Here is a 24,497-nt window from a genome sequence, read left to right as displayed (position 1 = left end):
GGCTCTGCTCCTCCGCTGACTCTTCGGCTCTGTTTAAGAGCCGGGCTGCCCGAGCGCTACTGGCTTCGGGCAGCCCCCGTGCCTCCGGACCCTGCGCCGCCGGAGCCCGGGCGGGGAAGTGCCTGGCCGGCGGCTGGGGTCCGGAGGCAAGGGGGCTGCCTGAAGCCCATAGCACTCGGGCAGCTCGGCTCTTAAACAGAGCCGAAGAGTCAGGGGAGGAGCAGAGCCGCCATTTTCCCGGACATGTTCGGCTTTTTGGCAATTCCCCCCGGATGGGGGTTTGAGTGCCGAAAAGCCGGACATGTCCGGGAAAAAGAGGACGTATGGTAACCCTACTCATCAGGTACGAGAACCAGCGATGTCAGGGCCTCCACAGAACTACTGGAATCCAAAATGAGCCACACACAAGGGACTAAGGCCCAGATCCACAAAGGGGTTTAGGCTCTAATTTCCCCTGGTTTCAATGTAAGTGAGGAGCCTAAACACTTTTGTGGATCTGGGCTTAAGTCCACACGGGCTAAGTAGCATCCCAATAACTGCAGGTTGCACTGGCAAGAACCAGGGAGGAGGCCCTGACAATCAACAGAGTGCTCAACAAGAAACAAGAGTCTGTCTAGGGAAATGAAAGCTTTTCATAGCAGAGAGCTCAGGATCAGACCAAAATGGGGGTGCTGCAAAAGGTAACTCTGCTGAAACCCCTTAAGGCAAGAGGTTGAAAGAGCTCAAACAAGTATAAGGGTACAAACGTCCACTCATGACAAAGACTGGAGATCAGCATCACTAGGATCTTCACATATACTCGGGAGGGAAGGGGGGGGGGAGGGGAGAAGGGAAGACAGGGCAACTGGAAAGATAATGAATTGGTAATGGCCCTTCCTGTGGGTGACATGAAAGAAGCATCAGTTGTCATATAGAATGTAGATATGTAAATAGGCATCTTTCTGTACAACAGACCAAGAAGAACCTCTTTGTAAGAGCAGATGCTTAATCTCTGACAGAGGATTGAGAGGAACCAGGAAGGTTTCAATCCCCCTGAGAAAATACATCCCTAACACAAGCATCCGATGAAACATCAGCAGGTGGCTTTCCATAATGGTGGAGCTAATGTTCCAAAGCAGGTGGGGGGTGGACCTGGCATGATTGCTGTAGGGTTGCTTTGGGAGATCAGGAATAGGAAGGGAAGTGTCTGGGCAGTCCTCTTTTTCTTCTCTATTTCCTCCCTTTAGTATAGAGAAATAAAGGAGGAGGCAGAGAGGCAGAAGGAGGGAGAAAGAAACAACTTGGGTGATTGTTCCAAAGCGGGCAAAGCAAACTAAAGGGATCATGTCTGGCAGAGGCTTATATCATGCAGGGGCAGGGTCTCAGTTTTCCTCCTTGCTTCCAGCTGTTGGCACCATAGCACCATCTGGCCATGTCTCCTATGTCATAACATGAGAGAAGAGGTAGACATATAAAATTTATCTATACATGTGTATATACATACAATTAAAAAAACCTATATGTCTAAATGTGTTTAAAAAGGCAAGGTAGCACATTCTTCTGGAGATCTATATTCAAACTGAGCCCAGGTCACAGTTTAAGTTAAGTTATCTTGGTGCTCCTAACCAAAATTCTCAAACTTTTGTCCTTTCATGCAAAACCACTATGCAGTTTATCATGGTTAAATATCTTTGTTCAGGAGGCACGGTAGTTAAATAGCAGTGAGGCTGTAGATCCGGACTTAAGTTGAACAACATTGTGTAATGTGTGTAGTACCTGTCAGCTGGATACCTGATTGACAAATTCAAAGCATAAAGGAGTTCAGAAGTATCGAATCCCAATCGGCACGGGGGGGGGTGGGGGAAGAAGGGCAGAGAGCAGGGAACCTCCCAAGTACACAGTCTCTTCCTTAGGTACAAAATTGTGACCACTGTATTCTTACTTGTTAACCACCAGCACTCTGCTCACCTCTGTAGACAGCACAAAGAGACAGTCTTTGCCCCAAGAATCTTACAACTTAACTGTCTTAAATACATCAATTATTGTACCTTAACATTTTTATTATATATTTATGTGGTGACATTATATGTACATGGTATTAGAGAATCATCACCAGAGAACCAATATCTAATTCTTTTAAAAAATTCATCAGTATTTTGATTTCAAAAAGCAACACAAATTCCCAATTACTACTATTTTGGTATGACCATCACACTGTGTACCACAGCAACACCTTGTAATACTTTACAGCATAAGCCATCTAACAGTTAGGAACTACAATATTGTGTCATCACCTGATAAGTACTAGATAGCCCACATCTTCATAGTCCTGGAAGGTTCTTCCAATGCTTTTGGTGAAGAATTATAGCATTCTTAGTGCAAATTCATACAATGTGCCACATCCTTCAGGGGATAATTTATATAAAGGACAGAGTTTTTCTTCTTGTAATAGAAACACTATTACTTGAAGTCAAAATGTAGTACAACCTAAACAGTTGTACAGCAACATACATTATTAGTACTCTACATTTATTCAGAAGCTTCTGTACAGAAAAATCCCAAATGAGTTTACAGACTAATGCCTATATATATATATATGGGCATCATTCAGTGGAACACAACAGCCGCCCTCAGTCATGACCACTATAGAACATTTTTTCCAAAGTGAAGTGAAGGGAAAAATCCCTAATCTACTTAAATAGTAATCAAAACAAAATATGTAATTACAAAGGTAAATTACAGCAGAATTATACATAATAGAGTTGTCCACATTGGGATTCAGCCAGGACAATGGGATTAATGAGAAACACACTTATGAAAAATGCTATTGGATATATTAAATGACTACACATGGTCAGGATTCTCTGTTTTACATCTCATTTGAAGGAAAAGACATCCAGGAGAGTGCAGTGTTTCCAAGGCAATGCCAAGGCTCCAGTCATGTACTGACTGAGGGGGAAGAGGGTTTCCAACTGTATCACAGTCATCAATTTCTTCAATTCTTTCCTCTAAAGATCTCCAGTCCAGTTCCTGACCAAGTCTGATCTTACTTAGTTTCGCTCTCATTTTATATACACAAATGCCATATTTACATATAATGGCATTCATGCTCATCACAATGGCGTCTGTTCACCTGACATTGCTAGCAGGGGTTATGGTTGGAAGTAAGGACTGAAGGCTAAAATGGAAGAGAAATGAAGTAGAAAGAAATACAGAGCAACTGCACAGATGGGCTGGCAGAAGATCCACAAGCCCCTTCTTAGAACTCTCAGGCAGACTGAATACTCCACTAACCCACCTGGGACCAAATTTCTTTTTTAATTATTTCCCTCAAGGCCAGACTTATAAGGCCTTGAGCTAAAGCACTTTCATTTAGGAGAAAAACTGGCTTTGAATCATAGACCTTGAGAGGTCTTCTATCCAGTCCCCTGCACTCAAGGAGGACTAAGTATTATCTAGACAAGGGATTTTCAACCTTTTTCTTTCTGAGGCCCCCCCAACATGCTATAAAAACTCCACGGCCCACCTGTGCCACAACAACTGTTTTTCTGCATATGAAAGCCAGGACTGGGGTAGCAAGGAGGGCAATTGCTCAGGCTTCGGCTTCAGCCCTGGGTGGTGGGGCTTGGGACCCTGGTCTTCAGTCATAGAATCATAGAACATCAGGGTTGGAAGGGACCTCAGGAGGTCATCTAGTCCAACCCCCTGCTCAAAGCAGGACCAATCCCCAACTAAATCATCCCAGCCAGGGCTTTGTCAAGCCTGACCTTAAAAACCTCTAAGGAAGGAGATTCCACCACTTCCCTAGGTAACCCATTCCAGTGCTTCTCCACTCTCCTAGTGAAAAAGTTTTTCCTAATATCCAACCTAAACCTCCCCCACTGCAACTTGAGACCATTACTCCTTGTTCTGTCATCAGGTACCAGTGAGAGCAGTCTAGATCCATCCTCTTTGGAACCCCCTTTCAGGTAGTTGAGAGCAGCTATCAAATCCCCCCTCATTCTTCTCTTCTGCAGACTAAACAATTCCAGTTCCCTCAGCCTCTCCTCATAAGTCATGTGCTCCAGCCCTGTAATCATTTTTGTTGCCCTCCGCTGGAATCTTTCCAATTTTTCCACATTCTTGTTGTAGTGGGGGCCCAAAACTGGACACAGTACTCCAGATGAGGCCTCACCAATGTTGAATTGAGGGGAATGATCATGTCCCTCGATCTGCTTGCAATTCCCCTTCTTATACAGCGCAAAATGCTGTTAGCCTTCTTGGCAACAGGGGCACACTGTCGACTCATATCCAGCTTCTCGTCCACTGTAACCTCTAGGTCCTTCTCTGCAGAACTGCTGCCTAGCCATTCAGTCCTTAGTCTGTAGCAGTGCACGGGATTCTTCCATCCTAAGTGCAGGACTCTGCACTTGTCCTTGTTGAACCTCATCAGATTTCTTTTGGCCTAATCCTCTAATTTGTCTAGGTCCCTCTGTATCCTATCCCTACCCTCCAGCGTATCTATCACTCCTCCCAGTTTAGTGTCATCTGCAAACTTGCTGAGGGTGCAGTCCACGCTATCCTCCAAATCCCCCCCATGTGGTGGGGCTTCGGCTTTCTGCCCTGGGCCCAAGCGAGTCTAACACTGGCCCCGGACCACTGGTTGAGAACTGCTGATCTAGACCATTCCTGACAGATGTTTGCTCTTAAAAACCTCCAATGATGGAGATTCTACAACCTCCCTAGGCAATTTATTCCAGTGCTTAACTACTCTTACAGTTATGAAGTTTTTCCTAATGTCCAATCTAAACCTCCCTTGCTACAATTTAAGCCCATTGCTTCTTGTCCTACCCTCGAAAGTTAAGAAGAACATTTTTTCTCCCTCCTCCTTGTAACAACCTTTTATGTACTTGAAATCTGTTAACATGTCCCCTCTCAGGCTTCTCTTCTCCAGACTAAACAAACCCAATTTATTCAATCTTTCCTCATAGGTCATGTTTTCTAGACCTTTAATCATTTTTGTTGCTCTTCTCTGGACTTTCTCCAATTTGTCCACATCCTTCCTGAAAGGTGGTGCCCAGAACTGGACACAATAGTCCAGTGGAGGCCTAATCAGCACGGAGTAGACTGAAAGAATTACTTCTCGTGTCTTGCTTACAACACTCATGATAATACATCCCAGTATGATCTTTGCTTCTTTTTTTTTTTTTACAACAGTGTTATACTGTTGACTCATATTTAGCTTGTAATCCACTATTACCCCCAGTTCTCTTTCAGCAATACTCCTTCCTAGGCAGTCATTTCTCATTTTATATGCGTTCCTTCCTAAGTGGAGTACTTTGCATTTGTTCTTATTGAATTTCATCCAGATCATTTTGAATTTTAATCCTATCCTTCAAAGCACTTGTAACCCCTGCTAGTTTGGTATCATTCGCAAACTGTTTATAAGTGTACTCTCTATGCCATTATCTAAATCACTGAAGAAGATATTGAAGAACTGGACCCAGGACCAATCTCTGCAGAACATCACTTGATATGCCCTTCCAGCTTGACTGTGAAGCACTGATAACTACTCTCTGGGAACGGTTTTCCAACTAGTTACACAACCACCTTATAGTAGCTCAATTTAGGTTGTATTTCCCTAGTTTGTTTATGAGAAGGTCATGCGAGACAGTATCAAAAGCCTTACTAAAGTCAAGATATACTACATCTACTGCGTCTGTCAAAGAAATCTGTTAGGTTGGTTTGACATGATTTGTTCTTGAGAAATCCATGCTGACTGTTACTTATCACCTTATTATCTTCTCCATGTCTGCTAATTGATTGCTTAATTATTTGCTCCATTATGTTTCTGGTTACTGAAGTTAACCTGACTTGTCTGTAATTCCTCCAGTTGTCCTTATTCCCCTTTTTATAGATGGGCACTATATTTGCCTTTTTCCAGTCCTCTGGAATCTCTCCCATCTTCCATGATTTTTCAACGAGAATCACTAATGGCTCAGATATCTCCTCAGTCAGCTTCTTGAGTATTCTAGGATGTATTTCATCAGGCTCTGTTGACTTGAAGACATGTAACTTGTTTAAGTAATTTTTAACTTGTTCTTTCCCTATTTTAACCTCAAATCTTATCTCATTTTCACTGGCGTTCACCATGTTACATGTCCATATGCTATTAAACTAAAAGTCATTTAGCACTTCTGCCATTTCCACATTTTCTGTTATTGTTTCCTCCCGCCCCTCATTGACTAATGGGCTTACCCAGTGCTTGGTCTTCTTCTTGCTTCTACTGCATCTGTAGAATGTTTTCTTGTTATCCTTTATGTCTCTAGCTAGTTTAATCTCGTTTTGTGCTTTGGCCGTTCTAATTTTATCTCTACGTGCTTGCACTGTTTATATTCATCCTTTGTAATCTGACCTAGTTTCCAATTTTTGTAGGACTCTTTTTTTCAGTTTCAGATCATTGAAGATCCCTGGGTTAAGCCAGGGTGGTCTCTTGCCATACTTCCTATCTTTCCTAGGCAGTGGGATAGTTTGTTTTTGTGCCCTTAATAATGTCTCCTTGAAATATTGCCAATTCTCTTGAACTGTTTTTCCCCATAGATTGCTTCCCATGTGATCTTGCCTACCAACTCCCATGAGTTTGCTAAAGTCTGCCTTCTTAAAATGCATTATCTTTATTGTGCTGTTTCCTTCTTTGCCATTCCTTAGAATCATGAACTTTATCGTTTCATGATCACTTTCACCCACACTGCCTTCCACTTTCAAATTCTCAACCAGTTCCTCCCTATTTGTCAAAATCAAATCTAGAAGAGCCTCTACACCCTAGTAGCTTTCTCCAATGTCTAAAATAAAAAATTGTCTCCAATACTTTCCAAGAACTTGTTGGATAATCTGTGCCCGACAGATGTCTTGGTAGATAAAGTCCTGTGCTTTGGATGATTTTGTTAGTTGTTTAGTTGAGCTGCAACAGCTGCTTTAAAAAACTGTAAAAGAAACTAAAGTTTTCCACAGGAGAAATGAACAAAAACATCAGAGGACCACTCTATAACTGGTAATGGAGAACAAATAAATAAATGGAAACTCAAACTAAACAACTGATGTTGTCCTTTTAGCTCATACAACACATAGATATGGATGAACTAGAACAGAATATGCAAACATAATCCATCAGGGTGGAACAACAATAGATGCTGGGTTCTACTGGGTAGGATCTTGGAAGCTTATAGTATAGGTCCAAACAACTTAAACTTCACTCAACTTCAAAAAATTTAACTTCTTAAGCATTGAGAAGGTCTGGGAAAATGAAAGTGCATTACATGTCACAGCACATACTGCAATACAAATGTCTGTGAGGTAATTATTATTATTTTCTTAACACAATTTGACACTTCTCTGGTCACACTGTAAGCACTGTATGTTTAGCCATAACAAGAATTTTTAAAGCAGTTATGCATCATATTTGTTCCATCTGCAACAAAATGGGAAAAAAAATTATTAAAATCTCTTAATTTCAGATAAGTGAGTGGCTTTGTTCTCAATGCCCAAATCGTACTGCTAGCTTCTGAGAAAGGCTCTTTTTCAAACAGGTTATGTTAAAATTACAGGAAAATTGGGATTACTCCTCAGAATAGCTCTTTAACAAGTGGAAGAGAAACTTTAATGTACACTGAACTTAGCTTAATACTAACACTCTTTAATTTTATGAGGGGACAGCTGGACAGATATTAGAAACTCACTATATACCTATCTCCAAAGCCAAAAATGATTAAATGTTTTATGGTGCATGAAAGTATAGGATAGTTTACACTCTGATTAAACCTTCTAAGCCATGAGGGATTTATTATTAAGAATGTGTCAATTTTCTGTGTGAAGACATGAAACAACTTTCACAGCCCAAAGCCTGTTGACTTGGCCAATGTCATCCAAAAGTAGTTTCCCATATTAGATTGGCTAACATGCTCTGAGAGAGCTAGGTATTAATTATTATTATTATCTATGTACCACCTTGCTCCAAGTTAAAGTTTAAACGGTAACTGTGTGTAGTAAGTAAATAGGAATTATTAGCCACTACATAAGACTGTCCACCAGTGATATACATCAATGATATTTTCATTCTCTGGACAGACAACTTAAACTCCCTCATAGATTCCCACCACAACTTCAGCAATCATCATCCATCCATCAAACTCTCTCTAGAACATGTCCACACCAGCATCAACTTCCTGGACACCACAATCAGCTTCAACAATGGAACCCCACAGACACCAATAAACAGATCACCACACCTACCGTCCTAGACCCAGTAACCACCCCAAACACAACAAGAAATTGGTTATCTACAGCCAGGCCCTCTGATACCACAGAATATGCTCTGAGGAGGAAGTCCGGGATATACACTTTAACACACTTTAAACCACCTTCCTCAAACAAGGACACTCCTCTAGAGAAGTATATCACATCATGGAAGAGGCCACCCCAAATAGCCCAGGAGAATCTGCTTCAGTACAGAAATAAAACCCCTTCTGACTGCAAATCCCTAGTTGTCACCTACCATTCCACACTGGAACCCAGATGGGGTATCATCAAAGAACTACAGTGCATACTCAGTGGGGATCCCAGCCTGAAAGAAATATTTCCTAAACCCCCCACTTCTGGCCTTCAAACAACCTCCGACCTGTCCATGCTCAACATCTGAAGAAAGATCCTCACAGACCAGGACAAACCAACTCAAAGCAGCAACAGACTCTGCTACAACAACAGTGAAGACATATCTTCACTGCTACAATGAACAATATCCCCCACAACATATCTTTCAAGATTCATGGACCCTACACATGCCTATCACAACAACGTGGAATATCTTATCCAGTGCACTAAATGCCCCAACAACAATTATGTAGGTGAAACCAGACAATCTCTACGCTCTCAAATGAACTCACATAGGAAAACGATAAAAGACAAAAACACTCCATCACCTGTAGGTGAATGCTTTTCACAAAACCATCAGTCTATATCTGACCTCTCAGTTCTCATCCTCAAAGAAAATCTGCACAATACTTTCAAAAGACAAGCCTGGATGCTTAAATCCATTACTCTGCTAGACACCAAAAATCATGGACTGAACAGAGACACTGGATTTATGGTTTATTACCACAATTTGTTACCCACTAACCCCCTCTTTTTGTCCTATGATTGCAGAGGTGTTAACAGGCAATTCTACCTTGAATCATCCCTTAAAATACGTGTTAACTACTTAGGCTAAACTATCTGTTCCACCTTGCATTTTGCTGTGAGGCTGGGAGTTCCTTTCCCAGACCTGAAAAAGAGCTGTGTGTGGCTGGAAAGTTAGTGTCTCTCTCACCAACAGAAGTTGGTCCAATAAAAGATATTACCTCATCCACCCTGCCTCTCTAATGTCCACTAATTAGTTAAATTTGCCCTAGTTTTTGTCATCCATTGGTAAACACAGTCAGAAATGCTAGCACATATTTTCTGATGAGTTTTAGCTAATAAAAATACATAAAATATAGAGATCTACTGTTACACGTCAATTAAACCTTTTATCAGAACTGCATATAATATGCCAAAGACATTTCCAAATTATAGAAAATACTTCCACTTCACAGGAAATTGATTAACAATCATCAACTACTCATCTATCCTACGCTGTCAGTACATACTCCTGTGGTTTCTCCCTTACAAACCTAAAATATAGTTTTACAACAGACATATCCAAAATTCTAGAGTTAACTGTGTACAATAATAGTTCCCTGAGAGATATCAACAACCTTTCTCCCAAGACTTTTTGGCTGATCAAGGGAGTGTAAGAAGGGTTGTCTTGGAACACGCTTGAATAATAAATAAGAAGTTGTTTGAGCACTGGTACCTTATAAACATTCTGCTATGTTTGGTTTTTTTAACGTTTGTACAAAAATAAGGCATTTTATGGTGATTAACGCTGGAATTTTCAAGGAAACCTATGAGAATGAGGAGCCCAAAATCCACTGAATTTCAGTGAGAGAGATGAGCATCTAAACCTTAGAATACTTCAGAGATCCAAGCCTGCAATAGTAAGGCAAAATATCGCATTGATGGAGCTCTCTGTAGCTATTTAATTTCAGTAGACTACAATAAACAAGGAAGCTTTTCTGAATTGCAAATTAACATATTTTCTAAACTAATTTAAACTTCATTTTTCACGTTAATAAGAATATTTAAATTCCAGTGGTTATGCCAGAAAAAAATGGCTTGTGTTGTATTATGTAGGTTTCATAGCAATATAGCATAAAGAATCATGACTCTCACTTGAGACCCTTTGATTCCAGTGCCAATTTCAATAACCATATGCATTAAGTACCAGCACTTGTACAGAGGATGCCAATAAAGAATGGTTTGACATTCAGCATAAGAACATGTTAATTGGAACATGTATCATGAAAATAAGCATGAATAAGTCATTTATCTTGCTTTGCCAGTTTGTTATGCTGTTTACTTTAAAATCAGCAGACATTTGCAAAGAAGAAGCTTTCTCAAGATTAAAATACTGATTTTGTGTCAGGAGTTAGCTGAAAATCTTGTTCATTATGCAGAGTTATAAATTAACATCTTCTTTTCCCTAATTTATATTCATCCTCATATTGAAGCAGGAAAATTAGCACTGAAAATGTAGTATTGATTTTTAAAAACATAAGCAAAAAGTATTCAACATATTGCTCAATTTTTCAGTTTATGCTAAAGTTAAAAGGAATCTTTTAAGTAAAATTATGTTTAGGTTTCCCACATGCAAGGTACCAAATTAATTACAATTATAGGTTAATAATATTTGTCTATAGTTCTATTGTAAATCTCCAATGACTTGGTAATAATTATTTTAACCTTAAAGAGGGGTTTGAAAAGGACTCAGGATTGATAAATGGATAGGTAAGAGATGATCTACAGAAGCAAGCTGAAAAACAGAACCACCAGTCTCAATTGTCTAATAATATAATAAGTGAGAACAAACAGAGGCTTAAAAAAACAGAAAGACTGGAAAATCCAGTGTGTAGGATCCTCAGATACCTGAGCCTCCAAATGAGGAAAAAGCTGAAAATATAATTGATCTATTTATCTGTTTTCAGAGAAAAACGGCTCGCCACAGTTAGACTGCAAGTTCTTCAGGGCACGTATCAGTCTGTTCAGTAATTAGCACAGCGGTCTGATCATGGCCGGGGACACAAAATAGGATATATTTTGAGGTGAACTGGAGTATTGGATACCACCGACAGGATGATAGATGCTTATCATATTGTAAGTTTCTAATCCTCAAAATAAAGAAAAAAATCCTGGGTGCAGCGAGACCACAGTAAATAAATAAATAAAACATATCTATATAATCACTGCACCCATGATCTTGTCTCTCTCTCTCTCTCTCTCTCTGAGAAACAGAAAGAGAAAATATGTAATAGAAAAGATCCTGGGTACAGTGAGGCCACAAATAAATATTTTAAAATGTGCATTTATTCGAAATCTTGTTTGTAGGAGACAAGACTCAGACTTTTTTTTGGCCTCCACAATATTGTCTGAAGCAATTGTCACTTTTAGTGTTGTAGCCAAATGGGTTTTACATATTTTCAACACTCCAAGTCTTGTGGGTCTACAAATCCCAGTAAAGTGGAGGGCCCCGTTTTCCTGATAAGAAAGGCAATGTAGAAGCTGCATTTCAGTATTCAGCAAAAGTGCTCATTTGTCATCAGGGGACAAGCAGTACCATATATACTCGATCATAAGCCGGTTCATTTATAAGCTGACCCCCCCAAGATGGATAAGTAAAAATGGAAAATTTTTATAAGCCGACCCTATAATTCAGGGGTCAGCAAACTTTGCTTCCCGGGCCATCAGGATAAGCCGCTGGTGGGTCAAGATGGTCTGTTTACCTCGAGTGTCTGCAGGCACGGAGGTAAACCTAAGTAAACAAAGTGTCCCAGCGTGCCAGCTGCTTACCCTGACGGGCCAGGACAGCAACTGGTGGGGAAATTTGTTGGGGGGGAGAAGCTGGGAGTCAGGGGAGTAACCCCTGTGATCACCCCCCACATGACCCCACCCCTAGCCCGGGACCCCCACACTCTCCCCATCCCATCCCTTCCCACCTTATCTGGGGAGGGTCAGGGGAGGAGGTCTCTGACCTGGCTGGAGCTGCTCTGGCAGCCTGGGCAGCGCGGCCGCAGCCTGCTCCAGAGGGCCAGACCGGGCGGCGCGGCCGCAGCATGTGCCAGCGGGCTGGGCCGGGTGGCACGGCCACAGTGTGCTCCAGCGGCATGGCCACAGGCTGCTCTGGGGGGTGGGGCTGAGCGGCACGGCTGCAGCCTGCCAGCCCCGGAGGCTGGGGGAGGGGGGGGAGCAGCGTGGCCAGAAGCGGAGAGACTCTGGCCCCGCCTCTTCCCTTCTGGCTGTGCTGCCTCTCCTTGCTCCCTCTGTTGGGGGGAGGGGCTGTGTCCCACCTCTCCCTCTCTATACCCGTTCATAAGCCAACCCCCTTCTCTGGTGCTTTCCTTTTTTACTAAAAAATTCGGCTTATGAACAAGTATATATGGCACTTATTTTGGAATGCTGAAAATATGTAAAAGCCATTTGGCTACAACACCAAAGATGACAATTGCCTCAGAACACATTGTAGAGGCAATAAAAGTCTGTGTTTTATATTCCAGAAACTAGATTTTGAATAAATGTACTATTCTAATGCAATACATATACTCTATACTGTATGTTATAGCATACAAAATAAAATTGTAAATTATTTTTACTTCATCAATTTCCTATTATATAAATTGCAAAGGAATTATACACCTCAAAAGTCACGTTTGTGGTGCCTGGTTTATTGCTCGCGGGGCGGGGGGGGGAAGAAATGTACTTTCAGAAATTGAATCATAAGAACTAAGATTCTTAGATACCAAAAGATCATCTCAAGATTTCTGTCATATTATTAACAAGTAAAAATCTGCCCTCACCACAAAGTAAAGAACATAAGAACATAAGAAAGGCCGTACCAGGTCAGACCAAAGGTCCATCTAGCCCAGTATCCTGTCTACCAACAGTGGCCAATGCCAGGTGCCCCAGAGGGAGTGAACCTAACAGGCAATGATCAAGTGATCTCTCTCCTGCCATCTATCTCCACCCTCTGACAGAGGCTAGGGACACCATTCCTTACCCGTCCTGGCTAATAGCCATTAATGGACTTAACCACCATGAATTTATCCAGTTCTCTTTTAAACTCTGTTATAGTCCTAGCCTTCACAACCTCCTCAGGTAAGGAGTTCCACAAGTTGACTGTGCGCTGCGTGAAGAAGAACTTCCTTTTATTTGTTTTAAACCTGCTGCCTATTAATTTCATTTGATGACCCCTAGTTCTTGTATTATGGGAATAAGTAAATAACTTTTCCTTATCCACTTTCTCCACATCACTCACGATTTTATATACCTCTATCATATCCCCCCTTAGTCTCCTCTTTTTCAAGCTGAAGAGTCCTAGCCTCTTTAATCTCTCCTCATATGGGACCCGTTCCAAACCCTTAATCATTTTAGTTGCCCTTTTCTGAACCTTTTCTAGTGCCAGTATATCTTTTTTGAGATGAGGAGACCACATCTGTACGCAGTATTCGAGATGAGGGCGTACCATCGATTTATATAAGGGCAATAATATATTCTCAGTCTTATTCTCTATCCCCTTTTTAATGATTCCTAACATCCTGTTTGCTTTTTTGACTGCCTCTGCACACTGCGTGGACATTTTCAGAGAACTATCCACGATGACTCCAAGATCTTTTTCCTGACTTGTTGTAGCTAAATTAGCCCCCATCATATTGTATGTATAGTTGGGGTTATTTTTTCCAATGTGCATTACTTTACATTTATCCACATTAAATTTCATTTGCCATTTTGTTGCCCAATCACTTAGTTTTGTGAGATCTTTTTGAAGTTCTTCACAGTCTGCTTTGGACTTAACTATCTTTAGCAGTTTAGTATCATCTGCAAACTTTGCCACCTCACTGTTTACCCCTTTCTCCAGATCATTTATGAATAAGTTGAATAGGATCGGTCCGAGGACTGACCCTTGGGGAACACCACTAGTTACCCCTCTCCATTCTGAGAATTTACCATTAATTCCTACCCTTTGTTCCCTGTCTTTTAACCAGTTCTCAATCCATGAAAGGACCTTCCCTTTTATCCCATGGCAGCTTAATTTACATAAGAGCCTTTGATGAGGGACCTTGTCAAAGGCTTTCTGGAAATCTAAGTACACTATGTCCACTGGATCCCCCTTGTCCACATGTTTGTTGACCCCTTCAAAGAATTCTAATAGATTAGTAAGACACGATTTCCCTTTACAGAAAGGGAGTACAGATATGGCACGAAAATCAGATGGTTGAAATTTTTAGAGCTGACTAAGCGATTTAGTGACAACTTCCATTGAAATTAATAGGAAGAACATTCATTCCAGTCTAGAGACTGAGTGCTTGTTGATGTGTTTCTTAGGACTTGTATACTTTTTGATTGATATTAATATAGTTTTGATATGAAAAGCTTTTAAAGATTGAAGGTTTTTTTTGGCTTCCTGTAGTTGGTAAAAATAAAGAAAGGACTCACAATGTATGTGTATTGTGATAGACCCAGACCAGTTGAGAACAGCAGAGTAGCAGAAGGGAGATATACTGGCCACTGGATAAGTAGTTTTCTGTTCCCTGAGTGACCAGAGCAGGGGCTGCTCCAGGCTAATAGACCACCTGACTCCAATTAACCTGCTAAGAGTCAGGTGAGGCAGTTAAGCACCTGACTCTAATTAAGGCCCCTCTGATGCTATAAAAGGGCTCACTCCAGTCAAACCAACGGGAGCCAGAGGAGAGGAAGTGTGTGTGGGGAAATGGGAGCAAGAGGTGTGCAAGAAGCTGAGAGTGAGTAAGCGAGCGTACTGCTGGAGGACTGAGAAATACAAGCGTTATCAGACATCAGGAGGAAGGTCTGGTGGTGAGGACAAAGAAGGTGTTGGGAGGAAGCCATGGGGAAGTAGCCCAGGGAGTTGTAGGTGTCGTGCAACTGTACCAGGAGGCACTCTAAACAGCTGCAGTCCACAGGGCCCTGGGCTGGAACCCGGAGTAGAGGGCGGGCCCGGGTTCCCCCCATACCTCCCAACTCCTGATCAAACACAGGAGGAATTGACCTGGACTATAGCTTCTACCAGAGGGGAAGGTCTCTGGACTGTTTCCTGACCCACAGGGTGAATCTGTGAAGTGAACAAATCCGCCAATAAGCGCAGGACCCACCAAGGTAGAGGAGGAACTTTGTCACAGTATGTATAATGGCATCTTGCTCTAGCATTTTATATAGTTGAAATTAATAATACAAATTGAAATGGTTATTCCACAGATCAAAAACAACAAAGAAAAAACTCCACCTTGCCCTGTTCTGGTTAGGTTTATTAATTTAAATTCCCCAGCACAAAAGGTAGCACCTCATCAGTTAACTTTCATACATGTACAGTATATTTTATATCAAATTTAGCTGGAGGGTATAATGAAATACTATAATGAGTTGCGCAGAGGAGCTGACGTACTGTACAATTTCATCAGTTCCCAAAGCCATAAATGGAACTCTACTAGGAATTAAGAAACATATTTTTAACAAACCATTGCCATACTAACAACATTTTAGAAACTTTTTTGGTCAGTTAAATTGTTTGCACAAATACTTTTTCATTAAAATATATTATTTTCACTATTCTTAATGAAAGACAGATAGCCTATACATGGGAAAACAAAGTGTACCTTTTAAAATTACAATTATATTTCTTTTATGTTACAAGATACAAGAAGATGTTTATCATAAAACCTATTTTTCTAAGAGATTTTTCTGTAGATTGCAGTAGTTTAATAGTCCTAATAAGATCAGCAGAAACTAATGTACAGCACTTCCATTTTGGTAGTGATAATTGGGAATTATTAGGTATACCTAATGGTTATTTTACTCCTAATTTTCCAATTTTGAAAAATTTAAATTATGTGTATCAACAATGGTTAGATTAAGTCAGAATAGTAACAATATATGCACCTTTTCTTTTTTTCTGGCACACAAACATAGGCTGGGTGCATTCTATTAAATTTTAAATTAAAGAAGCTTTCCAGTTCCTAGCATGTAATGTCAATCTTTAGCCTGCAACTATAGTACCATTCAAATTACCTGAATCTCTCCTATCCAAAACTTCTATCACCCAGAACAGAGCTATGTCATTTGATAATGCCTAGTCAAAATGAAAATTCCCTAGGCTATCCAGAACCTCAGCTATCTAAGGGCAGGTCTTCACTACAGGGGGGGGTCGATTTAAGATACGCAAATTCAGCTACGCGAATAGCGTAGCTGAATTCGACATATCGCAGCCGACTTACCCCGCTGTAAGGACGGCGGCAAAATCGACCTCCGCGGCTTCCCGTCGACGGCGCTTACTCCCACCTCCGCTGGTGGAATAAGAGCGTCGATTCGGGGATCGATTGTCGCGTCCCGACGAGACGCGATAATTCGATCCCTGAGAGGTCGATTTCTACCCGCCGATTCAGGCGGGTAGTGTAGACCTAGCCTAAGATAATTCAACATCTTCCATAATATTCATAAGAACATAAGAATGGCCATACTGGATCAGACCAATGGTCCATCTAGCTCAGTGTCCTGTCTTCCGACAGTGGGGAACCTGGCATTGGCCAGAGGGAATGAACAGAACAGGTAATCATCAAGTGATCCATCCCGTCGCCCATTCCCAGTTTCTGGCAAACAGAGACTAGGGACACCATCCCTGCCCATCCTGGCTAATAGCCATTGATGGACCTATCCTCCATGAACTTATCTAGTTCTTTTTTGAACCCCATTATAGTCTTGGCCTTCACAACATCCTCCGGCAAAGAGTTCCACAGGTTGACTGTGTGTTGTGTGAAGTAATACTTCCTTATTCAGATGATAAAGGATAAGTACGAACACCACATATTTTCCTGTCCCAGAAATTGTGTGATTCTGTTACAAACTAAGTGCACTTGGAAGGTGGGGGAGAGGGCAGGGAATAATAAAAAAAAAAAAACTTTCATGTAAAACCCACTAATAGTTTAGGAAAATATAAAACATTTCTACATATTTCTTCTGTATACATGCTGATATGCCAGTGCACCTCTATCTCCAATTGACACAGAACATATTTATACATACCACAGTTTGGTGGTTAACTTGAATCACTTCATCTCCAGCATGGATTTTCTTGCACCGATCTGCAGGTGACTGAATTTAAAATAAAAGAGATGATAAAGAAGACAGTTCTTACTGGTCACCATCTCTCTTTCAGCAGTAAGATTGCTAAGCTATGTAAGTCAGGTTAGATTCATAATTACATTCTCCAATGAAGTAAATCAATAAAAAAAGATTTTTAATTAAGTCATTCATCGTTGTTTGAGACAATATTCTGTATAATTGTATGCAAGACAGTCAAATGTTAAAAAAGGTAGCAATGTTTATATTATCAAAGGTTAGCCAGTTTCTAAGGATGCCTTTTTAATACTAATAAGTGACCAATCATTTTAAGCCATCTAATATCTGTAAATCTTAGAGGTCCACCTTCTGCTAATGCTCAGAGTGCCAGAGCTCTAATGGACAACAGCTTCATAAATAGACTTTGCAACATTATGTCTTTCATGTTCTCATCTAATTAAAACAAATACTTCAAGTGAACTTCAGAAAAAATCAATATTTTTTGCATGCGGATACAATCAGTATCCAGGCCATGTAGATAAGACAGATAAACTGTAAATTTATATTTCTGAACTATTATTAGTTGCTAGAGATGTAACTAGAAGAGGGATACTGTAAAAATCCATACCTTCAAAGATGAATTAGTAGCGGTAGTTTTGCTTCTCTAAATAACAGCCTAATTTAAAAAACTTTTCTATTTCTCATATTTCTATCTTTAATATTTACGGTGTTGTCTTAGAAGAGCTCTGTGGAGCCCCAAAGTATATCTCTTTCACCAACAGAAGTTGGTCAGATAAAAGATACTACCTCACCCACCTTGTCTCTTTAACATTTGCAATAGACTAATTACTCTTGGTGCAAAACAATTACACTAAGCTTTCTATAAAGCAAAACTTCTTCGACTTTTCCAGCCCTGTCTGCAGCTGATAGCATGTAGATAGAGCCCCACCAACTTCAACTGGGCTCTGCACAGATACAGAACTTCCCCTGCTATTAAAAGAAGAATCAAAGAGCCACAGTATGAAAGTGTCAGGATCTATCCCCCAGGAACTCCAGAAAGTTGCTACATTTTTGTATTGAGCAACTAGAATTAGACACATTCACTTTTATCATTTTGTGGCTTTACTAAAAGAGAAATGATCTAAATGTAATATTCCCAAAGTCCAGAATTCAGTTTAATCATAACAATATAACTGAACCATTTTGTCTGTCAAAATGTTTGCCTCTTGCAGTCACATTGTCCCCTTCTGCTGTGATCATGCAGATTTCATCATAATAAGCTGAGTCAGCATTTGGACAGGAGATGTCCAAGAAAAATGTGTGTTTCAAGAAGCGGTGTTAGGGAAGAGGGCCATTCATTGAATCACAGACTAACCCATATAGTGTTGTGCAAGTGAAGGTGCCATTTTGCATATAACATGTAAAATTGAAGTTCTGGACACGCACTGAACTCTCTCAGTACTAGAGATAATTGCATTCCTCTTATTACAGGGTTGTTGATTTTGTGATTGGCTGATTTTTCAAGTAGGAATTAATGCAGAGACCTGCACTGATGAATATTTCCTTTTACAGTTTAGTTTAGTGAAAGCAGAGGGGGGACTTTATAAATAACTACTTTCTAAGAACTTCATATGGTGATTATTAGAATAAAAAAAGCAAAGATCCCACTCTTGAAGCACTAGTGTTTGGACTGATACATGACACCAGTTTGAAAATATTTCCTTTTGAATCTCTTACCAGGATACTCATCAGAGAATTAAACATTTAATTTTGCAAACAATGATCAGTTCAGGTTTGCTTTCAACTAATGAATCAAGTCTCTCATTTTTCTTATATATTTATATTATGAATTGTAAAAATGTACTCACCAGACAGTCTCTTTGCACCATATACAAACTCCCTCCCCACCTCCCCATGCGATACACTCATGCCTGACCCATCACCGTGCCTCAATGTATCCCACATAATCATTACTCTCAAGCTAAAGTCTGAGTAAAGAGATAAGCCTTGAACCATGAGGTTAACACATTCTAGCTCTGCAGGAGCACCAGAGAAAACACAGTACAGAGCCAAGAGACCCTCCATGGAGAATCTGACTCCATTCTCTCTGAGTGCTAATCTAAAGATTTATAGAAGAAATGCCCAACTAATTTTAACTGCTAAAATGGTATATTGGGAGAGAAATGGCTTCTAATGTTGCCAAGATCCAAATCACAGAGGGCTGTATAGATGGACATCAAAGCCTTGAATCACATCTAGCAGGTGATTGCAGGGTTAAGGATAACAAATGTAATATGCACCGCATCCTTTGCAATACTAAGTATATAGGTAGCTGTATTTTGCACAGAAAACAGCTTCTCAGTGGTCTTCTAGGGTAGCTTCATGGAAAGAGTATTGCATAAATCCTAACTAGAGGTTACAATAGCTATGAAATGCTCCATATCAGAAAAAAAGATCAAAAACGTTTGGGCATATGTAGATCTAAAGAGATTTTTTGACTGCCACTGCCATTTAGAAATCCAGTAGCATCCCAGATTGAAAACTATCAATGGAAAAATGGTAGGTAACAGCTTCCAAATAATGATAGGCACCAATCCTTCCAGAATCTGTAGATGCTTCCTCTTGTACACCAGTATGATGCCTATCTTTCCATATTATGCATGGTCCTAACAACCACATGTTTGAAAGATGCTAACAGCTTACTCTTCATTAAAACTTTATTAGCCATTAGTAGTAGAATGTCCATATCCAACTGGTAGGCTGAAGCTTTCTTAACACCTCCAGAGCTTCAGTGCATGAAACTGATCAAGACCAAATTAAAAAAAACATTGTGTTTGCTTCCTCCTGACAGGACTCTGCTACTATAGAATTACATCGATGCATCAGGGAGGAAAGTAGGAATGAAATCTCAAGATTCTTAGGGAATACATTATCTTCACCTTTGTGAAATAAAACAACCCAGTAATTTGTAGACTGAGTTGGTTGCATATCTTAGTTTAAGTTTAAGGGAAATTCAAATTTCAAAACTCTTCTCTCATTTTTGCTTATGTCTCCCAGAAATGTCACAACCCTCCTGCACCAACACAGAACTGTAGTTTATTCCACCTGTGATGCTGAGAGCTGTGGGTTTGATTTGTAAGAACCCTGACTGAGTCTTCAAGTTCCTTAATGGCTTATGTTGCTCCTCCTTCCAGGAAGGCTGGTGTTCACAGAGATCCTACCACAGACATATTATAGAATACAGCCCAACAACATTGTCTGCAGCAAGAGAAAGAAGAAATGGTCAAAGGTCCAAGGAAAGCTTGCATGCTGCAGGTCCTATGGACCTTCCCCACACACATTTCTATTCTACCTGGCATGAGATATTTCCAGAGTCCCAGTGCAAAAATCTGATGTAAAAGTATTCAGTATTTCAGACGCTTCATGTTTGTCAGGAAATGATATAGTAGCAGAGTAGAACAAGTATTTCTTTGTAAATTTGTTTGAGCACGAGGTCATCAAAGTTTTCAAGAGAAATTGACTAAACTGTCCTGAAAGCTGCATAGTCTTGTGTTAGAGGCCTGCTCTATATCTATTGTTATGGATTAAAGCCCTAAAAAACCCCATCAGCTTGCCAACTCCCTAATGGGCATCCAATTCTGTACAAAGGGGGTGGAGGAGATGGGGAAAGCAAACTATAAGGCAGCTGAAAAGTATGCAGTTGTGTTTTGCTTAGAGTTCCCTTTGCTGTCCTTCAATGAGTAAGCTCACATCTAAGTGATCCCTACTATAGAGAGACAAGGTGGGTGAGGTAATATCTTTTATTGGACCAACTTCTGTTGGAGAGCAAGACCAGCTTTTGAGCCACACAGAGCTCTGCTTTGAGATCTGTGCGTCTCCTAAGCTTGTCTCTCTCACCAACAGAAGTTGGTCCAATAAAAGATATTACCTCACCCACCTTGTCTCTCTAATATCCTGGAATCGATACGGCTACAACTACACTTCCCTACCTCAAGTGTTACTCAGAAGTCTACGCAGAAGTGTACAACAACATTTTTTAATGTCAACTTCAAAGGATGCCCTTATTTCCATGTTTTTACTTCCATTACAAAATCAAATGAAGTTGGATAGATATAAAAACTATTTTTTTCTTGTGTCACAGCAAACTCCAGCATATCAGTCAGTACATATTAAAAACATTTATCTTTTACACACAGTCCAAGAAAACCCCAGCAAATCAGCTATCTCCTAATTTGATCAAGGGAAGCATTTTAAATACCTTGCAAGAATGAAGTAAAGCCGACTGTCCTGGATTAATAAACAAAAGCAATCTCATTTTTGCCCTCCAGCTTGCCATTGATCCCTCACAACCAACTAGCAGAGTTTTTCAAGCAAAATATAGTCTGTAGCGAAGGGAAGGCATTAACCAAATATAAGGTCAAAAAAGCTTCCAGGCCTGAATGTACAGTATTAACAATACTTACATTTTCTGTTGTTCCAGTAATTACATGGAGACCATCATATGTTGATTTAATGTACATACCCTAAGAAAAAGACATCATGGGAAAGAATTTGTAAAGTATTTCATAAACCTTTACCATCCAAAAAAATTTGCATATCTCTCTAAAAGGAAAATCTATCAATTATTTGAGATATAAATTAATACATGCCACGAGGAATACGTCTCTGGACAGAAAAGTGTGGTGTGGTGTTTTTTTCTGGAGTGGGGGGGTAAAGGAGAGAAGTTAACTGAGATAGAACAATAAGACTGAATGATTCTAGCACCTATACAGAAGTTGCAATTTGAAGCTTTATCTTTGTAAATATCCATGGCTTTAGTGGTACCTCATAGCTATTCCTTATACTAGAAACACCACTGCAACATTATCTGCTTACAAGGAAACTCAACTGCTGTATTAGGATGACTGGTGCCGTCAGCGTTTTTCCTGGAAGCTACCAGAATCTAAGGTTTCATAAAAAATAAGTTCTTTAGCCATTAAGATTGCAAAGATAAACTTTCAAATGTGAACCAAGTGGAAACCGAATCTGTGATGTGTACTTGAAACAACAGCTCTAAGAATTGCTAACTACCTCATTCACCTCAACACCATGTTAACTAAACCTTAATCATGACAATTTGCTAACTATTTCAGTGCTGATCAAAGCATACCAAAAAGGAGAAGGATTACCATATATGTAGAACTGTACAATCTACTGTGAGTGACATCTCATTTTGAAGTCATAAGTACATAAAGATTAGTTTGTGGGCAGATGTTGGGACAATATCAGAACTACCTTTTATATTTTAGTAACAACCACTGAGCCACAAATGGGGGAATACACTACAAAACTAATTGCTTTATTCTTTTAAAGAGAGACCCATCTGTAGTATGATAGTATGTTGTACAAGTAAGAAAACTCACCTTATCATCTAATCATGATTTTGCCAAGTTTAATACCGTCATAAGACACTCTTATCAAACCGGACGCCTGGCAACCATAGCCAGGACCAGAGTTGGGGGAGCTGCCACATTCCAAGTCATGCTCTGCACCCTCACCCTCCATGCAAAATTCTATCATTCTCTCAGTGACATCAGCAAAGAGGCCCAGATTGTTCCCCCTAGATGCCATGTGGTGGTGGGGAACCTAAAGGGGTTTGTTCAATCACTTCTGCAACAATTCCCTTCCTTCCCTTTCACCAGACCTCTTTGCAGAAAGAAGATGGACACTGGGCAGGCAAGGTGAGCACTGCTTCCATTCTAGCCCCTCAGATCAACCCGGAAAAGATAAGAATTCAGTGACATGCTGTTCCCTCCCCTATACCTGGGGCAGCACAGCCAAGAGTGAATCCCTAGCAGAGGAATTCCATTGGAACTGTGCTGCCAGGGAGTGGTCACCAGAGACTAGATCAGTGGTCCTCAAGCTTTTTGGGGTCTCGCCCCCTCTTACCCGTGTCCACGCCTGGCCCTCCCCCCGAACCGGGGCCTGGAGTGGGGATGCAGCTCCAGGTAAGGCGTCCACGGCTGGGGCTACAGCTGGGGCTGGGAGCGAGGCTTGGGGTGGGACTAGGAGCAGAGCCCAGGACGGGGAGCGAGTCTGGGGGTGGAGCCAGGGCTGTGGCCAGGGCCAGGAGTGGAGCTGGGCTGGGTGGCACTCGCTTCCCACGCCCTGTGGGGGCTGGACTGGGCCCCACCACTCCCCCTGAACGTTCCTCTGTGTCCCCCTAGGGGGATGCGCCACACAGTTTGGTGACCTCTGGACTAGACAGTGAGGATGCATGGAGCCTCCAGATGGAGGGCCTTTGGTGCCTGCAAATCTCCTGGGATTAATGATGTGTGGGGCCAGTCTCTGCGCCCTTTCTGATGAGGCAGGGGTGGGCAACCACTCCCAAAATGGAACAAAGTGAGGGGAGAATCCCCCAAGAGGACCATTGAAGATTTCCTCCCCCAAAGCCTGCCTGCTTCCACCTCCTCCCCAAGAAAGAGATTATCTGACTCCAAATTTTTAACTTCCCTATTACTCCATCATTCTGCTCTGCAAAGATATCTGCAAAGATCATTCAGCTCCACGTAGCCCGTGGCAGTAAATCATTGGCATTACCCCTACTGGACATGCCATGCTACCAAGGGCAAAGTAGAGACTGAGTTCCACACCATACTGCTCAGTATGCTCCATGAGGATCCCTGTCTCTCTCCTCCCCACCCTCTTATGCCATCACACATCTTGCTCACTCTACACACACCCACTACTGGGGACTAGAAGGGAAAATCATTGTAATCCAAAGATTTGTAGGACAATGTCATTTTCCCATTAGTGTGTTACCCTGCATTATGTGATTTTCTATTTATTAGGATATCTATCTTTAAGAGCTATCACCTGTGTAAGGTAGGGAAGTGCAAGATAAGGAAGTGCTATTATTCCCATTTTACAGAAGGGGAACTAAGACACAAAAAGGCTAAGGTCATATCTACACTATAGGCACTACAGCAACACAGCCACAGCACTGTAGTTATGCCGCTGTAGCACCATGGGTTAGATGTTACCTACAGCGATGGAAGGGGTTTTTCTGTCACTATAGCTATCCACCTCCCCAAGCTGTGGTAGCTAGCATAATGGAAGCATGTTGATCTAAATTCTGAGTGTAGACCAGGGCTAAGTGACTTGACCAAGGGTCACGGAGCAAGTCTGTGGCAGAGCAGGGAACTGAAATTAGATCTCAGAGTCCTGGGTTAGCATCCTAACCACTGGACCATCCAATCTCATTTGTGCAGGAGTTCAGCACAAATCAATGTTTTCACAATTGTTAA

At 41.1% G+C, this 24,497-nt stretch overlaps 1 protein-coding gene across 2 annotated transcripts in view; it reads right to left on the bottom strand.

Annotated features, from left to right (window-relative positions):
* The window catches only part of LOC113406244 (connector enhancer of kinase suppressor of ras 2-like), a 357,746-nt gene that overhangs the window by 161,559 nt on the left and 171,690 nt on the right, over positions 1–24,497 (bottom strand). For both annotated transcript variants that reach the window (XM_026649850.2, XM_026649851.2), the window contains exons 7-8: positions 21,675–21,734; positions 17,176–17,244 (exon numbers count right to left, since the gene is read on the bottom strand). In XM_026649850.2, coding sequence (XP_026505635.1) covers positions 17,176–17,244; positions 21,675–21,734 — 129 coding nt within the window. The remainder of the gene's footprint in view (positions 1–17,175; positions 17,245–21,674; positions 21,735–24,497) is intronic.

Source organism: Terrapene carolina, unplaced genomic scaffold, assembly GCF_002925995.2.
Source record: "Terrapene carolina triunguis isolate 2854851 unplaced genomic scaffold, T_m_triunguis-2.0 Scaffold23, whole genome shotgun sequence".
NCBI classification, from domain to species: domain Eukaryota; kingdom Metazoa; phylum Chordata; order Testudines; family Emydidae; genus Terrapene; species Terrapene triunguis.
The sequence above is the reverse complement of the archived record's forward strand: the minus strand, read 5'-3'. Positions and strand labels throughout refer to the sequence as shown.